We start from the raw sequence: 19,363 nt of genomic DNA, 5'->3' as shown, positions 1-19,363 counted from the left end.
CATGCAATGACAAAAAGAGCTTTTTTTTGCAGAGTGTAAAGCTTACTGTTAGCGGTTTAGCGAACGTACTTCCGGTGAATATTTCAAAATAAAATCACATGTTCGTCGTTAATCCCACATACTTCAGAATTCAGATTCTACACGAAGAATAGCTTTAAAATGACACCCTTTATGAAAAATCTGACAATCTGGCAATGATTATAATATACTATAATATTAATGCTGGATATTTTTTCTTAAGAATTGTTTTGAATCATGTTGGAAAGGCTAAGTCAGTGTTCAGAATTTGTTCACATTCCTTTCTTTTGCACTAGTTAATGCTATCAGCATTTGACCTCATTGTTTATTTGTGATTTATTGTTGTTATTTACGTGTTTATTTGTACTTTAATAAATAATTTAAGTGTTTACATGTTTAAGTGTTTTTGTGTACTAATAAACGTCATCAAAAATGTCATTGCTAAACTAGTAGAGAAAATTACTAGATTAGTCTAGTAATCATAAAATTAGTCGGCTGACTAATCGGGAGAAGATTAGTCGTTTGGAGGAAATATGTTCCGACACTGTGCCAGAACATATTTCCTCCACACCCTTTACACCTTTTTAAACCATGACCCATTTTCATGCCGGTAACATATATAAATCAGAAATTCAATAATTCTGTTGTATTCTCATACTACTTATAGTTGTGTTTTTGTACTCATTTAATTGGCATGTTCCTGACAGATTATTTTCTATATTTTGTGGGGCAGAGGACCATTATGCTGCAAGTTGTCCAGGGAACAAAATGGTTAAGTTAGCGTCACAGGCGTCATTATGTAAGTGGTAGCGACTCCTGAGATAAACATTCCAATTACAGCACCTACTGTATAAGGCTATAAATGAAACTAAGTACCATACTCTGGTGAATTGCGGTGAACCTTATGACTGGGAAGGACAGGAATGTGCATCGAGAATTATCATTACAATGTTTCTTAATGTGAAACCGGTCCTTGGTGCAAAAAGTGTTGGGGACTGTGGCCTTCAAAGATGCACCGCCAACTCTGTCTGGCCACCCCCCTCCTTTTCCCTTGGATATGCTTGCCGAGGCCAGCAAGTTGTTACCCTGAACGGTCGGACTATTCCCTGGACATCCGAGCAGTTACAGTTCTTAAGCGAGCCAGATTGCTAACTTAAAAGGTTTTTTGCTTATTTACTTAGCACATTCTGTTTACTATTTTATTTTGGTCATTTATTTTTGGTTTAGTAATGTTTCATCTGGGAATATTAAACCCCTGAGTTTGTGGTGTTACTCCTTAATTTTATGATACTCTGCCTTTCCCTGCAGCTCCTGCTCTCACATTTCTGAGACACTCACACACAAAACTAAAAATCATTACTTCAATACATCTTGCCAGCTGTCATAAATGAAGGAGGATTGTTCATGTCATACTAAGAGTAATAGAGATGATTGACGGACAACAACACTGTAGTAAACTCAAGCAAATGAAGCTGAAAAGAAATCCTGCATACAAAGATTTATCGTTATTGTGCTTTAGTTTATTATCAGTTCCTATAGTTGTTATGGTGGCAATATTTTGCTGCCAAAGCAGCCAACTAGAAATCAAACAAGAAGAATGATATGTTGCTTTAGCATCTAATTGCGAAGACCATTTGTTAATCAGTCTTGGCAATTTTTATTTGCTGCATCAAGTTTGTTTTATGAGCACCACTGTGGACTGTGGTTCGCAGTTTGCATCATTGTGGGTATGATTCTCTGCTTGTATCTTTGCATGCAGATTTCTTTCCCCAGGTACTACAGATTCCTGCCACATTCATGGAAAAGTGTATTAGGGTAAATGAAGACTAGTCTAAATTGTGAACATTTGTGAATTTCAATGTAAAAGTTATTGTGTGCTGTGATTAACTGTTGGCAAGTTCAGAATGTTTCCCCTTACCACACGCTCCATGTTAAATGCGATAGACTCCAGTTTGCGTGTAACGTTGATGAGGACATGCTCTACCAGAAAAAGATTGTTTTTTTTTTAATGCCCTGAAAATCAGCTTCATATTAATATCCATCTATCATCTGTACGTCTTGTCGTCACTAGGGTCGTGTAGGTACTGGAGACTATCCAAGATAACTATTGGCAGCAGTCTGGGTACACCATGAACTTGTTGCCAGACAATCACAGGGCACAAATAGACAAACAACTATTAACACTCACACCATTAGAATTGAGAGTGTACCTTCAAACTAACAATTGTGTTTTGGGGATGTTTGAAGTGGAAAGGCGAGTAAATTGATATAAGGAAGCATATCTCTATATCCGTTCCTGCTATTTTTGAAAAACACGGATGTGATCGAGTGTGCAGGTTTGTATCAGAAAAAGCACAAAATAACAGAAGGTCAAAACTAAATTATCAATTTGTTGAATCTTCTTTTTAACTGAAACATCATTTTGGATCACAAATTCAGCTACTCAGTAGGACAATGACAATACTCAGATATTCTCCTCAACAATCCCATTCAAGACTAATAAAATAATTAACATGCGCTGGTCATGCTCCCTATTCTGTTTCCATGGCAACTTTGATCTGAGGACTCAGCTGTCCCATAGAAAGGAAAGTATTACAAGATGATAGAAATAATTTAACATTCCATCAATCTTAATACCCTGGGGAGTATGAACAATATAGAAGACGGATGGAATTTAATCGTTACTCAAATGCGTTCACTGTACATTCAGTATTTAAAGAAAACACTTATATTGAGTTTGTGAGAAAGTCACTGGCACTATAGCTTTTTTTTCCAGTCGGGTTGGGCATTTAACTAAACTGTAGTTTTTTTGTTTTGTTTTTTTAAGGATGCATCAGGTGTAACGTGGGCACAGCTCGATTATATAGCAAAGCGACGAGGGCAGGACGAGGGACTTGCGCGCGGAAGTAAACATACGAGAACGGAGTTTATTCAACATGGCTAGCGCGAGACAGACTGTTGTCAATGTCTCGTGTCGATGTGTTTTAGCTCATTTAAAACTGAATTTACCGCAGATTGGAGCATATTCTCGGCTCTCCCGTTCGCCATCCGTGTTGTAGAGACGACTTTCGGCGCGCAAGAGTGACGTTGCTCGTGAAGAACACGTCACGCAAATAAACAAATCTGATTTGTCAATTGATTTTGTACCTACTCGAGAGGCTGTGTCCCAGACTTTTCTCTCAGTGTTTGAAAAATACAGGAAGAACAGTCTGGCCGTGCCAGGCAAACACTCAGTTGCCTTGACATTTTTCCGAGTAAGGCCAATGACGTCATGCATCAAGAGAGACAATAGCTAATTAATATGCTCACTCGCCACCCTGTGGTCTGGGGTGTGAATTGCAACCTGTCAAAATGACGGATGGACTTCAGTTTTTTCCGTCACCGTTTTAAAAAACCGGTCAACGACGGAAAATATTCGGTTAACGGGACCTCTGATCCACATAATGTTACGGTAGATATCATTTATATAGGACTAGATGCAATATAGATTTGGTAGCGTTAGCAGCACATCTACAAAAAGCTAGATGCGGGCGTTAGTAAACGGCCGCCATCTTAAAGCAGTACACTTCCCTGCAAGGCTGTTGTAGCGAACCTTCCAAGCAAACCTAATTAACTCTTTATCTAAAATACTCCTAAATAGGTAAAATATTGACTTGAATCTATCTTTAAAATAGTTTTAAAACTTTCACATGTCGAATGTAGACAAAAGGGAAATTATGGAATAACGGGAGCAATTTTAACAACTTTAACGGTTGATTCACAACATTAAATTAATTGAATGTAGTTTAAAGCTGCTGATACAGAATGGGGAGTGGAATTTTTTATTTACTGTTATTTTTATATATTTTTTTACTGCTATATCTTAACTTGATACTGAAATAGTAGTTTGGTTTAGCCTGAGAGTATTTTTGAACAATTTTGGAACTAATGTACAAAAATAAATAAATTTAATTAAAAAAAAAAAAAAAAGGAGGGGGGTGCATCAATAATCGTTTTATAATCGAATCGGAGCCTCTGAATCGTAATCGAATCGTTAGGTGGCCAAAGATTCCCAGCTCTACTGACCACCCTGATCAATTATTAGTATGGCATGGTATCCTGAAATTGCCCTTAGTTGGTCCAAAAACTGTTCATTTTAAATGTATATACACATATACAGTGTCTATATACGTGTGTGTGTGTGTGTGTGTGTGTGTATATATATATATATATATAATATATGTATGGCGGAAAACACAAGTCTGAAAAAGCAGTTTCTGCTCTTGCACCCCTTTTTAAAATAAACTGCTGTATTTTAACCCAAAAGAACTGTTGTGTTTGACAGAACAATATGTCCATATGCTGCCATGGTGGTATGGTTCATGGTGCATTAAGCCCCAGAAGTATTTTTAATTGAAATTTGGCCAAATTGCGGGTCTCAGAGCGGAACTTCAAGTCACCTGAGGGTTTTCCGCCATATATACATATACTGTATATTAGGGCTGTCCCAAACGACTAATTTTCTCCCGATTAGTCAGCCGACTATTTTTACGATTAGTCGACTAATCTAATTTAATTTTTTTTTTTTTTTTTTTTTTTTTTTTTTTTTTTAATAATTTAACAATAAAATTTTTGTTGACGCTTATCGATTCACAAAAACATTTTGGAACACTTCAATTATTTATTAAAGTACAAATAAACACGTAAATAACAACAATAAATCACAAATAAACAATGAGGTCAAATGCTGAAGGAGTTCACTTGTGCAAAAGAATGGAATGTAAACAGATTCAGAACACTGACTTTGCCTTTCCAACATGATTCAAAACAGTTCTTAAAAACACAACAAGCATTAACATTATAGTATAGTTACTATAGTACGATAGTATAGTATTATAATAATTATACATTGCCAATCAGATTTTTCATAAAGGGTGTCATTTTAAAGGTTTTCTTAGTGTAGAATCTGAATTCTGAAGTATGTGGGAAATTGTTATTTATATGACGAATATGACACGCTTTTATTTTGAAATTTTCACCGGAACTATGTTCGCTAAACCGCTAACTTCAGCTTTACACTCCGCAAAAAAAGCACTTTTTGTCATTGCAGGGTCAGTAATAGATTTTTTTTCTTTTTTTCTGTTTGCAAATGCTGTTAACCAGCGATTTTTCATGTTTGAAGTGTCACCTTTTAACCGCAAGTTTGCTTTCACGAGACGACTGCCAATGTTTTATAGCAGGCTAAAGTAGGTTGCCCCCCCCCTTCACCTCAGTGTAGCAGTGCTAACGTTACAGTGTTTTATATAGATGTGTTTTCTTATTTTGTATGTCTGAACTTTAATTCTACAGCGTGTTGATAAGAGAAAGGAACTGGAGTCTCATCTGCCATCAGCACGCGCGCGCGGATAATATGCAGCAGTGAAAATTACCGCCCTCATTTTTGTTTGCCGTGCAATAAATGGACTCATTGCATATCGCAACAGGCTCAGCAACTTCAATAAAACATGTCGTTAGTTAGTTAGATGGACTTCCAAACTGGGTGACGGCGCTTTGGGTGTTTATTCACGGCCGACGTGCAGCCAAGCTTGGCATTGAAGAGACAGGACACAAGAGTGTACCCTCCTTTGTTTCTTTGAAATAAGTCAATGTTTTGGACACCCTGGTGCGCTTTTTTGGCTTTGTGCCGCTTTCCCCGCTTGCATACAGAGCGTCCGACATTCTGAACTTTCCACGCAAATATTTTTTTTAAACCTTCATTAACCGTCGACAGGATGTTGTGCTCGTCGACGGATTTACGTCATCGATGACGTCGACTATCTCGACTAGTCGGGACAGCTGTCACGTATTAATGTTTCAGCCATTAATGTTTCATCATCTTGAATGTGTAATGTTTCAGCTAGTAATGTTTCATCATATTGCTTCACACTCATGCATCACAAAGCCCCTTATTATGTCATAAAGAATAACTGTGAACACTATATAAGCCTCGAGCAGACAACATCCAGTGTCAGGTCGTCAGCGATTCAACATATGTCTGCATGTCAACTTGCCATTATCGCTTGACCTGATAGTTTTCCCTTGCCTGTCAACATCAATAAAATCCGGTGTCTGCGATACGCAACTGGGTCCTCCGTCTCGTACATGACAACAGCTCTACAGTATATACATACAGTGCTGCTCAAAAGTTTGTGAACCCCCTCAACATTTTGGAATTTTCTATTATTTCAACCTGATTTCCTAATCAATCAATTCAGTAGTTTTTTTTTGTTTTTTTAACAGTTGTGTTGTCGAGACTAAATTAAAAAGAGTTTTCATCAACTGATGTAGGTGCAAAATTGAACTGTTTGGTCACAACCAAAACCGCCATGTCTGGCGAAAAGTCAACACTGCATACCACCAAAAGAACCTTCTCCCAACAGTGAAGCATGGAGGTGGGAATGTCAAGATCTGGGCTTGCTTTTCATCCTCAGGACCTGGACAACTCCACATAGTCCAGGGAATCATGAATTCTGAGGAATATTGTCAAATCCTAGAACATAACCTGACGCCATCTGTTTTGAAGTTAAAGCTTGGCAGAAGGTGGATCATGCAACATGATAATGATCCAAAGCATTCCAGCAATACAACCAAGGAATGGCTGAAAAAGAAGAAGATTCGTGTTCTGGACTGGCCCAGTCAAAGTCCTGACCTAAATCCCATTGAAATGCTGTGGCGGGACCTGAAGCGAGCAGTTCATGCCAGACGCCCATCAAACCTCTCTCAACTGACTGCGTTCTGCAAGGAAGAATGGGCAAAAATCCCCCAAAGTAGATGTGAGAGGCTGATTAGTCACTACAGAAACCGTTTGGTTGAGGTAATCTCTGCAAAAGGAGGCGCAATATCCTATTAACTGAAGGGGTTCACATACTTTTGCACACATGATATCTGAGTTTTTCTTAAATCAACCACTTTTGTTAAATAAAGAATGACAATATAACTATTTCTTTTGTTTCAGTCCATTATTTGGAATGTCAGTATTGTGGATTTGGGTATAACTTAACATTTAATAAGGTTATTTTAGTTTTTTTTACAAAAAATCTGACCATCGCTGTGGGGTTCACAAACTTTCGAGCAGCACTGTATATATAGTATTGGTCAAATTTTAAAATTGTCCCATATGCATGTGTGATACATCATTGGAAAGCTTAAAATCTCAATTTTCTGGGGGATGAAAAATTTAGAACAGGGAGGCATTTAAAAAAAAAAAAAAAAAAAAAAATTAAACACCGAAACCCTAACTGGAGGTGAGAGCATGAGAGAGAGCAGAATTATAGACACCACGATTTTAACGAGATATTATCACGAACTTACCTCTTTTCGATCCAAAAACTCCATGTAGCATGTATCACCGAGTGTCAAGACACAGCTGTGAATGGCCACAGCCGGATTTTGGGGGGATTTTATGGGTGAAACACGGTAATATAACAAGGGTCGTGATGCAGAAATCGCAGACAACAAGGAGTGGTCGAGATTTTCTTTTTCAGATATTTACCCTTTTAAACGTTATTTTTCAATTTCTCTTTGTTTGGATTGATTATCAGCTAACATATCGGGGAAAATGCGACACTGACAAAAAAAAAATCCAATTAAGCGATCATTACGAGGTTGATATCTGTTACTTATTTACAGACGCCAATTTTTTCATTGTGACGTAATTTGTTTAAAACTTTAAAATATGCAAGTGAATAATTTTTTAAAGTCGATCAATGATTCTAAGCTAAAAATGACATACAATTAGAATATTAAATATAATGACTTACCTTTTTTATGGCCAGGTTGAAACAAAAGCGGTTGCGCGACGTCTGTAAACGGGGGTTTCCAGGGTAAAACAGACAAATTAAAAATAGTTTGGGGGCTTAATGTGCCATGAATCTGCTATTGCAGCAAATAGACATATTGTTCTATCAAACACGACAGTTCTTTTGGCTTAAAATGCAGCAGTTTATTTTAAAGAGAGGTGCAAGAGCAGAAACTGCTTTTTCAGACTTGTTGTGTTTTCCGCCATATACAGTGGGGAGAACAAGTATTTGATACAATGCCGATTTTGCTCGTTTTCCCACGTGCAAAGCAAGTAGAGGTCTGTAATTTGTATCATAAGTTCTCTTCAACTGTGAGGGACGGAATCTAATACAAAAAAACAGAAAATCACATTGTATGATTTTTAAATAATAAATTTGCATTTAATTGCATGAAATAAGTATTTGATACATCACAAAAATCAAACTTAATATTTGGTACAGAAACCTTTGTTTGCTATTACAGATACCAAACGTTTCCTGTAGTCCTTGACAAGGTTTGCACACACTGCAGCAGGGATTTTGGCCCACTCCTTCATGTAGATCTTGTCCAGAGCCTTCAGGTTTCGGGGCTGCTGCCGGGCAACACGGACTTTCAGCTCCCTCCATAGATTTTCTATCGGGTTCAGATATGGTGACTGGCTAGGCCACTCCAGGACCTTAAGATGCTTCTTACGGAGCCACTCTTTAGTTGCCTTGGCTGTGTGCTTTGGGTCGTTGTCATGCTGGAAGACCCAGCCACGACCCATCTTCAGGGCTCTCACTGAAGGAAGGAGGTTGTCAGCCAAGATCTGGCGATACATAGCCCCATCCATCCTCCCCTCAATACGGTGCAGTCGTCCTGTACCCTTGGCAGAGAAGCAGCCCCGAAAAATGATGTTTCCACCTTCATGTTTCACGGTTCGGATGGTGTTCTTGGGGTTGTACTCATCCTTCTTTTTTCTCCAAACACGACGAGCCGAGTTTAGACCAAAAAGTTCAATTTTGGTCTCATCCAACCACATGACCTTCTCCCATTGCTCCTCTGGATCATCCAGATGGTCAGTGGCAAACTTCAGACTTGTCTGGACATGCACTGGCTTCAGCAGCGGGACCTTGCGTGCCCTGTAGGATTTTAATCTATGACGGCGTAATGTGTTTCCGATGGTTTTCTTCGAGACTGTGGTTCCAGCTCTCTTCAGGTCATTGACCTGGTCCTGCCGTGTAGTTCTGGGCTGATCCCTCACCTTCCTCATGATCAGCGATGCCCCACGAGGTGAGATCTTGCATGGAGCCCCAGAACGAGACAGATTGACCATGAACTTGAACTTCTTCCATTTTCTAATAATCGCTCCAACAGTTGTTACCTTCTCACCAAGCTGCTTGCTTATTTTCCTGTAGCCCATCCCAGCTTTGTGCAGGTCTATTATTTTATCCCTGATGTCCTTACACAGCTCTTTGGTCTTGGCCATTGTGGAGAGGTTGGAGTTTGTTTGTTTGAGCATGTCTTTTATACAGGTAACAAGTTCAAACAGGTGCAGTTACTTCCGGTAATGAGTGGAGAACAGGAGGGGTTCTTAAAAAAGAACTAAGAGCCGAAATATTTACTAGTTGGTAATGTATCTATTACTTATTTCATGCAGTTAAATACAAATGTATTATTTAAAAATTATACAATGTGATTTTCTGGATTTTTGTATTAGATTCCGTCCCTCACAGTTGAAGAGAATTTATGATACAAATTACAGACCTCTACATGGCTTACAAGTGGGAAAACCAACTAAATCGGCAGTGTATCAAATACTTGTTCTCCCCACTGTATATACGCTTACGTATACAGTAGGTTGCAATTTCATTACCAAACGTTTTGCCCAAAAATGCGGGTGAGATTGATATGCACGATATACTGGCATCGCACGGACCATTGCCCAGTTTAGACCATCGTAAAACTGAAAAGGCATGCAACTTAGCATTAGCAATTACGCTAACTATACAGACAAGTTATGCTCAAAATAATCTACAAATGTCTAATATAAAAAATACAACATTTCTTACAATAACAAAAGTATGCACTGTACTTTAGACAAACAGTACTTACGGACAAAACCTGCCCAACGAAGGAATAAAGACCAACAACACGGCCAAATCTGCAAGTCTGTACGTCGGTGCAGCCATCTTGGCTTTCAAGCAGTGTTGCCTCGTGACCTCAAGAGGGTGCTCTGGGAGTGTACAAAACCCCTGCTCCTTTCAGAACTTAACCAGAGGCTTAATACCCATGATGATGTGGAAGAGTTAAGACAATTAAGAAACAAAAAGTGGAAACTGAATATACTGCATATACCACTTTGGCATTGTTTGTGTAGTGTACTAAATTTTTACTATGTAAGTTGTTACTAAATAAAAATAGTTAAGTAATGAAAATATATTCTTAACAATAAAATATACCAAGTTTTATTTGTTTCAGTCATATTGGTATTGAAAAATGGCCTAAAAACTTGCCCCCAAATTTCTTATGTCATGGTGCGACCTATACAAGGGTAAACCTCAACCTCAAAAACCGAGCATTCTGCCGGAGCGACCTCTACGCGAGTACTGACTAGTCCGATTAGAGATTAGTAGAGGTGTGCAAAATTTCCGATTCTTAGATTATTCGCGATTCGGCCGTGGAAGATTCGAGAACGATTCACAAACATCCAAATTCCGATTATTGAAATATGCGAAGTAAAGCGGAAGTACGCAACACTCAGCGCGCCGCGCGGTCTTCGGGACGGAACGGAGCGAGAGTAGCTAAACATCATGCTTCCCATTACCCGGCCCCTCGGGTAATGCCAATGCTCAACTCACGGCTCTAGCTCAACTCATGCAACGATAAAAAAACACAACAACATACCTGACTGCTGCCGAAAAGCTGTACATCCATACAATGTTACGGTGGATATCATTTATTTAGGACTAGATGCAAATAGATTTGGTAGTGTTAGCAGCACATCTACAAAAAGCTAGGTGTGAACGTTATAAACGGCCGCCATCTTAAAGCAGTACACTTCCCTGCAAGGCTGTTGCAGCGAACCTTCCAAGCAAACCTAATTAACTTTTTATCTAAAATACTCCTAAATCGGTAAAATATTGACTTGAATCTATCTTTAAAATAGTTTTAAAACTTTCACATGTCGAAAGTAGACAAAAGGGAAATTATGGAATAACGGGAGCAATTTTGACAAATTTAACGGTTGATTGACAACATTAAATTAATTGAATGTAGTTTAAAGCTGCTGATACAGAATGGGGACTGGAGTTTTTTTATTTAATGTTATTTTTGTATATTTGTTTACTGCTATATGTTAACTTGATGCGGAAATAGTAGTGTAGTTTAGCCTGAGAGTATTTTTGAAAAATTTTGGAACTAATGTACAAAACATTTAAAAAAAAAAAAGAAAAAAAAAGGAGGGGGGTGCATCAATAATCGTTTTATAATCGAATCGGAGCCTCTGAATCGTAATCGTAATCGAATCGTTAGGTGCCCAAAGATTCCCAGCTCTAGAGATTAGTGTAGGTCGCCTTCTCGTGGTTGGCCGCCATTACTGGGGTGTGCGAAATTTCCGATTCTTAGATTATTCGCGATTCGGCCATGCAAGATTCGAGAAGATTCACAAACATCCAAATTTCGATTATTGAAATATGTCAAGTAAAGCGGAACTAAAACACAGTCAGCACGATTTTCGGGACGAAATGAGGAACGGACCGCATTGCATCCTGTGAGTAAACATCATACTTGTCATTACCCGGCTAATGACAATGCTCAACTATCGGCTCTGGCTCAACTCATGCCGCTGGATGAAAAAACAATAATACCTGACTGCTGCCGACAGCCGCTACAAACTACGTCCATATCATGTTACGGTAGGTAATAGATATCATATGTATACAGAACTAGATACAAAATGACAAACTCAATAGCATTAGCAGCACATGTATTGATAACTAGATGCAAAATGACAGACTTGCCGGCGTTGGTAAACAGCCGCCATCTTAAAGCAGGAAACTTCTCTAGAAGGCTCTGTAGCGAATTTAATTAACTTTTAATCTAAAATACTCCTAAATCGGCAAAATCTTAACTTGAAACTATCTTTAAAACAGTTTTAAAACCTTCACATGTCTAAAGTAGACAGAAGGGAAATTATGGAATAATGGGAGCAATTCTAACTTTAACGGTTGATTCACAACATTAAATTAATTAAAAGTAGTTTAAAACTGCTGGTACAGAATGGGGACTTGAATATTTTATTTACTGTTTTGAACTGTTAACTTGATACTGAAATTGTCGTTTATTTAAGCCTGAGAGACTTTTTGTACAATTTTTGTAACTAATGTACGAAACATTGAAAGCAGCTAATAACTTGGGGGGTTTGTGGGGTCATCAATAATCGATTTATAATCGAATCATTGCCTCTGAATCGTAATCGTAATAGAATCGTTAGGTGCCCAAAGACTCCCACTTCTAGTGTTAACACACCTGTGGCAGCCTAGCGTCAATCAATGTAAACAGTAACCTTAGCTGCTGTTGGCTGTGTGCTGCAGGTGGTACACCTCAGCAATGGCGGACGGGGTGCTTCCGTTCGTCTTGCTCGGATTAGTCAATATACGATATATACCGTATCTTCTCTCCCTAACTCCCCAAACTATCGCCAAATGATCCTAACTCTCACCTGATGGGAACTCTCCTTCAAACACCCACATTTTGGATGTAGCCCAAGGTGTTTATATACTTTAGCTAGCTGTTAAACTACGCGCCAAAATCTAAACCACTTCCTGAAGGAATCATGTGGTAAAGCTGGCAGCGAGGCTGACACGCCATCCCCTACATGAAGTACGGTACGCACAATGCGGAAATGTCCCTTAATTACTCGAAACACACTTTGAAGGCTCGGCGCACCTAGTTACATCACTAGTGAAAAGGTGTCCTTATGCTGGGTTGGAACGAAAACCCGCACCCACTGCGGAATAGTTTTCCCATCCCTGGCAATGTATAATACTCTTTGTGCCTTGGCTCAAATGAAGGTTGAGGAACTGAATTAGATTTTTTTTGCATGGCTCACAGGGTGTTGAGAAAGTCTCTGTGCACTTAGTAACAGATATAGGATTTTCTGTTTCGTGTGAAAATTCAGGGTGAACAGACATTTGCCTGTTACCTTTATGGTTGTACTCAATTTGATCAAGAAAAATGAATGCCAACTGTTTAATGTTTTGGTTGTTCTTTCATAATATACATTGGAACATTCCAGATAAAGATGCTCAATAATATCAGTTACAGCGAAAAACGAGGGCTCTTGTATATCATTTAATTGAATTATCAGTTTGAAGCAGTTATTGGCTGGAAGGAGGAGGAAATTATTGGTTATCGGTATTAGTTAAAAAATGCATTATCGTGCATCACTAATTCCAACCTTTACCCGCCTCATGTTAGAGTTGTCGTCTTGGTCACTAATGATGTCAAAAATGCGAGCAGCATGAAACGGTAATTCTAATTGAACTAGCAAATGTATTTGTCCTTCTGATCGATCTAACATCTGCTGTGATCAAGCTCCTTGATAGAGAGCAGCGAATTGTGCAAATAAGTATTGAGCAATTTAACAGTTGGACATTTGCATTCAAAGGTCTAGTGCAGGTCAAATTAAGTTCACCTGCAAAAGTTGTCGTGCATTTTTGGTTCATCTGGAAATTTCACGGCAAATTCAAACATCTCTAACCTTTTGAGAGTTGGGAAGCATTGATGTAACTGTCGATTTCTTTCTTTCTTTCAAAAATCAATTCCATAATTTGTACAGTATTCTCCAAATCAATGTGAACAGTCCTTGAGTGTGTCCATTCTAAATTTGGAATACTCCCTTCAGGTTGTGTCTTTGTGCTGCCCTGCAGGACGACGCTCAGCAGCTGTTTGCCTTGTCTGCCGCCGCCGAGGAGCAGGGCATGCTACCTGATGACCTTGCCAACGTTATCCGACGACTGTGGGCTGACAGTGGCATACAGAGCTGCTTCACACGCTCACGGGAATACCAGCTCAACGACTCAGCGGCATAGTGAGTGAGACTATCTATGCTTTGCGGGCATGTTTCTAGACAGAAAAATAATTCTTTTTAAGCTGCCCGACCAATACCATCCCACTTTTGCTCCAGTTGACATCAAATCTGCTCCAATGCACAAAAGACATCACCACTATAAATGTAAATGCAACTTGGTGAGAAGGAAGATGACATTTTAAATGTGCCCCTCTCTCATTTCCCACAATATTCAAAGAAGTAGGATATTGATGTTTGTTTGCACCATTGTGCCTATTAACTGAATTATTTGAATCACATGTGGCTGCTAATATTTCTGCCAGTTTTGTGATGTATCTCTTTGCGCCTCTTTCATATGATCTGTCTGCACTGTGAAACCTAGTTTGACCGCCCTGGAGAGCAATAGAGACTGGCGAGATATCATCTGTTACCTGATAATTTAGCCTTCCCTGTGGTTTGGATCTTTAATATTCCAAGCAGATGAGCACAATCTTCTTGCCAGATGGCTTTAAAAAACAAAACTAAGTAAACTATGACAGCAAGTCTCTTGATGACGAATCCCAGAATACTTTTTTCCATTACTGTATTATGTTTTGGTCCATGCAATCTTACAAAGAGTAAGACTGGTTCACAGTTTACAACCACACATTGAAACCCAAGTGTTTTATTCTGTTGAGTGTCAATTTTTACCACCAATTCAAACCATCTTTTGCTGATGAACAGACTTGAACAACAAAAATCAGAATTGTTACTATTCCACGAATACCATGAAATACACCATACAAACAAGCAATTTAATGGTGGAAATGTACTAATCGTTAGTTGTAGTAGTTTGTAGTAATAATTTTTTTTTTCTTTGGCATGTGCTTTACCTGTTTTCCCATCAGCTCTCCCTGTTCCATGTCTACTAGGGGTGTAACAGTACACAAAAATCTCGGTTCGGTACATACCTCAGTTTTGAGGTCACGGTTCGGTTCATTTTCGGTACTATAAGAAAACAAAATGCAAAATGTAAATGTGCTAGTTGTTTATTACACACCTTTGTGCTTTCAACAATAGGAAGATTAGCCTATACAAAGCTAGAATTCTGCTCAAAAAGTAGCGGGTATTTAAAGATAATCCAACAACAATTTGCCGTTCAGACCCCGCGTATTGATCAGCTTTCTTTCTGAAAGGAAGAAGAAAAAAGAAGTCCTGTGCTAAAGAGAAAAGCAATCCCAATGACAAAGATTTTAACATGTTTTAAAAATGAAATGCCTCAATTACCGGTAATCATTTTTTTTTCTCATGAACGGTTTTCAAAAGCTTTATTGGTGGTTTTTCTCAAGTTGAAGCGCCACACAGAAATTTGTAAATTTAATTGTGTAAGCAAGATTTGAGTATTATTATTTAATTTCAGGTGTTTTTTTTTTTAGCTCATTCCAATTTATTTTATTTAAATGGGATATTATTTATTTTATTATGTGTTTATATTCTACAAATGTGATGTAGTATTCATTTATATTCTATATTGTATGTTGTATAACTTTAGTTCCTATGTGAATATTAGTTCCTTCTTGTTTTGTTGTGGTAGGAGGGTTTTGTATTGAACACGGGGCCGTTTTGGTTATTATTATAGTAGAAAAGACAGCAGTAAATCAAAAAGACAAGTCAACTGTGCCCCGATCTACCACTCAAGAGATCTGATGGACTCAAAAAGTGGGTTACGATTGCATATTAGTTTGAAAATCGACCGGATCCACCGTATTTTTACACGAGTGACTTCCGGTCTGCCCGATCCTAGCTACCGGTAGTAGTATTGACGCAGGAGGGTCGCTTCTCGCGTCAAATAATAAACTCTGCTGTTCTTTTCGCGTGCGTCGTGTTGAGCTGCTTCTGGGACGCGTCTAACACGCGGACGCACTGCGACTGGTGTGCATTGGCTGATTGACTTTAACGCCCGCGTTTCACTGCGTTCTCACGGCGGCCACGTTGTCAGGCCGTTGACATTTCTGGGTTATACTGTCCTACCGTGTTGGTCCTCATTATAGAAGAGAAGACAGAGTAAATATAATCTACACAAAGAAACTGTAACCCGATCGACTCACAGCCTCGAAAAGTAAGGGTTACATCACGTCAGAAACTCGTTCGGTACGCCTCCGTTCCGAACCGAGCACCACGTACCAAAACAGTTCAATACAAATACATGTACCATTAAGCCCTTAATGTCTACTGCATCTTGTAATGGAATCAAATTATACTGCTAATGCAACAAGTGCCGGCCGATATAATGTGAAGTTTGATTCAATTAATATTTTACTGAAGCTCGATGTGGAAAAAAAATATTGTTTGGTCTACTACATTCATTGCTCCTCCTAACTTCCTTATGAGTGCTTGTTTTGCCAACACAAAGGCTGCTGAAACACCACCACAGCCAGTTTAACTCTACACTCACTGACCACTAACTGATGGAAGAAAGGGACTAAAGCCTGAGTTATACTCCAGCGTTGCGGTGACGGCGCAGCGACTACGGCGTCATTCGACATTCGATAGTTCTGCGGTGAGGGAACGTGTTGCTCTGTAATTCACCGCCATGCCACTAGAGGGGTGTGGCGTTATGTTTGTATGGTTTTGGGGCATGCTTGTTGACTTCCGCTAGTCGGAGAAAAAATAAAAAATGCAAGATGGAACTCTTGAAAGTAAATATTCTGCTCATCAACACTGAATAAATATTGAACATACAAATGTTGAGGGGCAGGCGACGCAGAAGATGGTTTCGAGGCGGTCTGGTCGACTTGATGCCGCACAGAGAGTTAGCTGTGGCGGCTAGCTTCAAACTGGCGTCGAGCACTGCGTTCAAGGTCTGCAAAGCCCTCCAGCCCCCCGATTTGTTTGCCGTGTCCTACAACCAGCCAGTGGGAAGCCATAGCAGACGCCATAGACGCCATTTCTGGCGTCTATGGAACTTCCCAAACTGCGTTGGGAGCCTTGATTTTAACGTTATCATAAAAAGCACCGAGGCACTCTCAATCAGTGATGATGTATCGTGTGTGAACTGTCTGTTATTGAAAATTAAAGATCAAAACAACTCTTTTGACACCAAATCTGTGCTTTATTCTTCATATACTTGAAGTGTGACACGTAAATAAGTCACAGACTCACAGCAAACATATATACAAATGAAATGATGAAGTGCACCAACCAAAAATACGACATAAAGTGATAAAAAGTTAGCAGTTTTTGGCCGACTGGGTCACCGCTTCGTGTGGCCACTCGATTCCGAACACACACGTCTCGGTAGTTCTTCCATTTTTTTTTTTTTCCCAATCGCTGACCTTTTGGCCCATTTGGCAATCACAATAATGTCTTTACGAGACTTGCTCTTCGATGATACTCCCGTCGGCTTGGTTCATTTTTGCGTGTAGAAAATAATGTTTGATTCTATTCTACAATGTCGGTGATTTCGCGCTAAACCGGAAACAACAGTCTGAGCGGACCAATCACAGTCCGTTTCTGCCACGTCATACGCGTCTATGCGACGCGAAGGTTAGAAAATTCGAGAGGCGCGCGTCAGGCTACGGCGCAGGGTCGTAACTCGGGTCTTCCATGACGGCGCAGGTCTGACGCGGAAGTATAACTCGGCCTTAAGAAGTCTGAAATTGTTATTTAAAAAAAAATAAAATAAACATTTTTAGCTAGAAGGTGTGGTGTTGATTACAGTGATATGTAAAAATACCCGAACCTTTTGGAATTTCTCACATCTCTACATAAAATCAACAACAAATGTCATCTGATCTTTGACAAAAGCACACAGATGAAAAAACAGTGTTTTGTCAGATATGTTAATAAATTTCAGTATAATTATTGTCACATTATATGAGTCAACTAATCATTAACACACTCATAGTGAGCACACTACAACAGCCTTTCAGTTTTCTTTGGATTAACTATGGTTGAATTTAAACCTCCAGTCAAATAAATATGTAAATAAATAAATCAAATTAATACTATATATTTTTATTTTTTGGGGACACCTAGCAGCTGAGAGGGTTCAAAAGCAATGTGGAATTATCTTGACAGTTACAGTCATATGTTAAACTATGGCCAAGAATGCTGTTCATGGGAGGACTCCACGGAGGAAGCCACTGCTGTCTAAAAAAACACATTGTTGCTCGTTTAATGTTTGCAAAAAGGCACTTGGACACTCCTCAGAGGTTTTGGCAAAATATTTTGTGGACTGATGAAACCAAAGTTGAATTGTTTGGGAGTAACACACAACTTCATGTGTGAAGGACAGGGTACCCGCGGGTTATTAAAGGTATTAAAAAAGCATTGAATTTAGTTTTCCATTATTAAAGGTACTAAAAGTATTAAATTAGCTTTTGTAAGTCTGGAATTTTTTCACCGTGGTCTTCATTTTCAAGAACAGCTCAGTGCAACCTAAATTATATCTGTGACAAAGTTTGTTTTTTTTTTTTTTAAATCCATAACGAAGATGACACATAGAATTTACACGATGCACTGCACTACAAATCGAAATGCAACTCGTGCGTGCCAAACCACCACAACCGGCAAAACGGAGAATCCATCCACCTCTGCATCGGGAATGCGTCCGTTTGTTGGTGGAACGAAAACCCTGCAGGCAGAAGTATTGTGGATTCTGAACACCAAAACAGACCACCATTCACATACTTCAAATGAGTCCATTGGTGATTTGTTTCGGATATTACGTCATTTTTGGTCGGCATCGCTGTCACAATGTTGATCATATTGCGTTTTGTTCCAGAGGGAGCATTCCCGATGTCGTAACTGTCTTTTGTAACGAATTTTCAGTTGGCAGAAAGAAAAAAAAACGCAAATTTTCTTAATGTTCAAATAGCTTACATATTTTTATGACCATTATACAGTAAATGCATTTAAACAATGAAATAACGCTGGAAAGGTTTGTTAAACATAATGTTGCTCAAATTGTGTTTTTTTTCCCGGAGGGAGCATTCCTGACTTCGTAACTGCAGCCAATTTAAGCTCATCAAGACTTTAAGATAGAGGTAAAATCGGGCCTAAAAAGTCCAGCCCGACCCGAACTGGTCCGCGGGTATTAAAGCCCTACCCGTGTTTTGTGTGATAACATCTGTGACGATGTCTGCATAAAAGCCTGTCTTTTATAACGAATTCTCAGTTGGCAGAAAAAAAACGCACATTTTCTTAATGTTTAAATAGACTACATATTTTTATGATCATTATAATTGTATTTACACAACGAAATAACACTGGAAAAGTTTGTTAAATATAAATAAACAGATGCACTTTTGTGGACTCGCAGAGGGGAAGATTAAAAAGGGCGTATAGGCACACTCTGGCTCTGCAATGACCATACAGTGCCTTCTTTTTTTAATCCAAATTATTTATTTTATAACAAGTATTCCTTAGTTTATCATTCATACATCGTTAATATATACTTATTTCAAAAAGTTAGCGAGAAAGAACCCTGGCCCAGCCCGACGTAATAATTGACAT

General features: G+C 38.9%; 1 protein-coding gene across 1 annotated transcript in view; it reads left to right on the top strand.

Annotated features, from left to right (window-relative positions):
* Window positions 1–19,363, top strand: part of LOC130921374 (guanine nucleotide-binding protein G(i) subunit alpha-2) — a 157,094-nt gene that overhangs the window by 104,410 nt on the left and 33,321 nt on the right. Inside the window, exon 4 of the mRNA XM_057845197.1 lies at window positions 13,728–13,888. Coding sequence (XP_057701180.1) covers window positions 13,728–13,888 — 161 coding nt within the window. The remainder of the gene's footprint in view (window positions 1–13,727; window positions 13,889–19,363) is intronic.

This window comes from Corythoichthys intestinalis, chromosome 9 (genome assembly GCF_030265065.1).
Source record: "Corythoichthys intestinalis isolate RoL2023-P3 chromosome 9, ASM3026506v1, whole genome shotgun sequence".
Classification (NCBI taxonomy): Eukaryota; Metazoa; Chordata; class Actinopteri; order Syngnathiformes; family Syngnathidae; genus Corythoichthys; species Corythoichthys intestinalis.
Note: the sequence above shows the minus strand (reverse complement) of the source record. Positions and strands in the feature narration are given on the sequence as shown.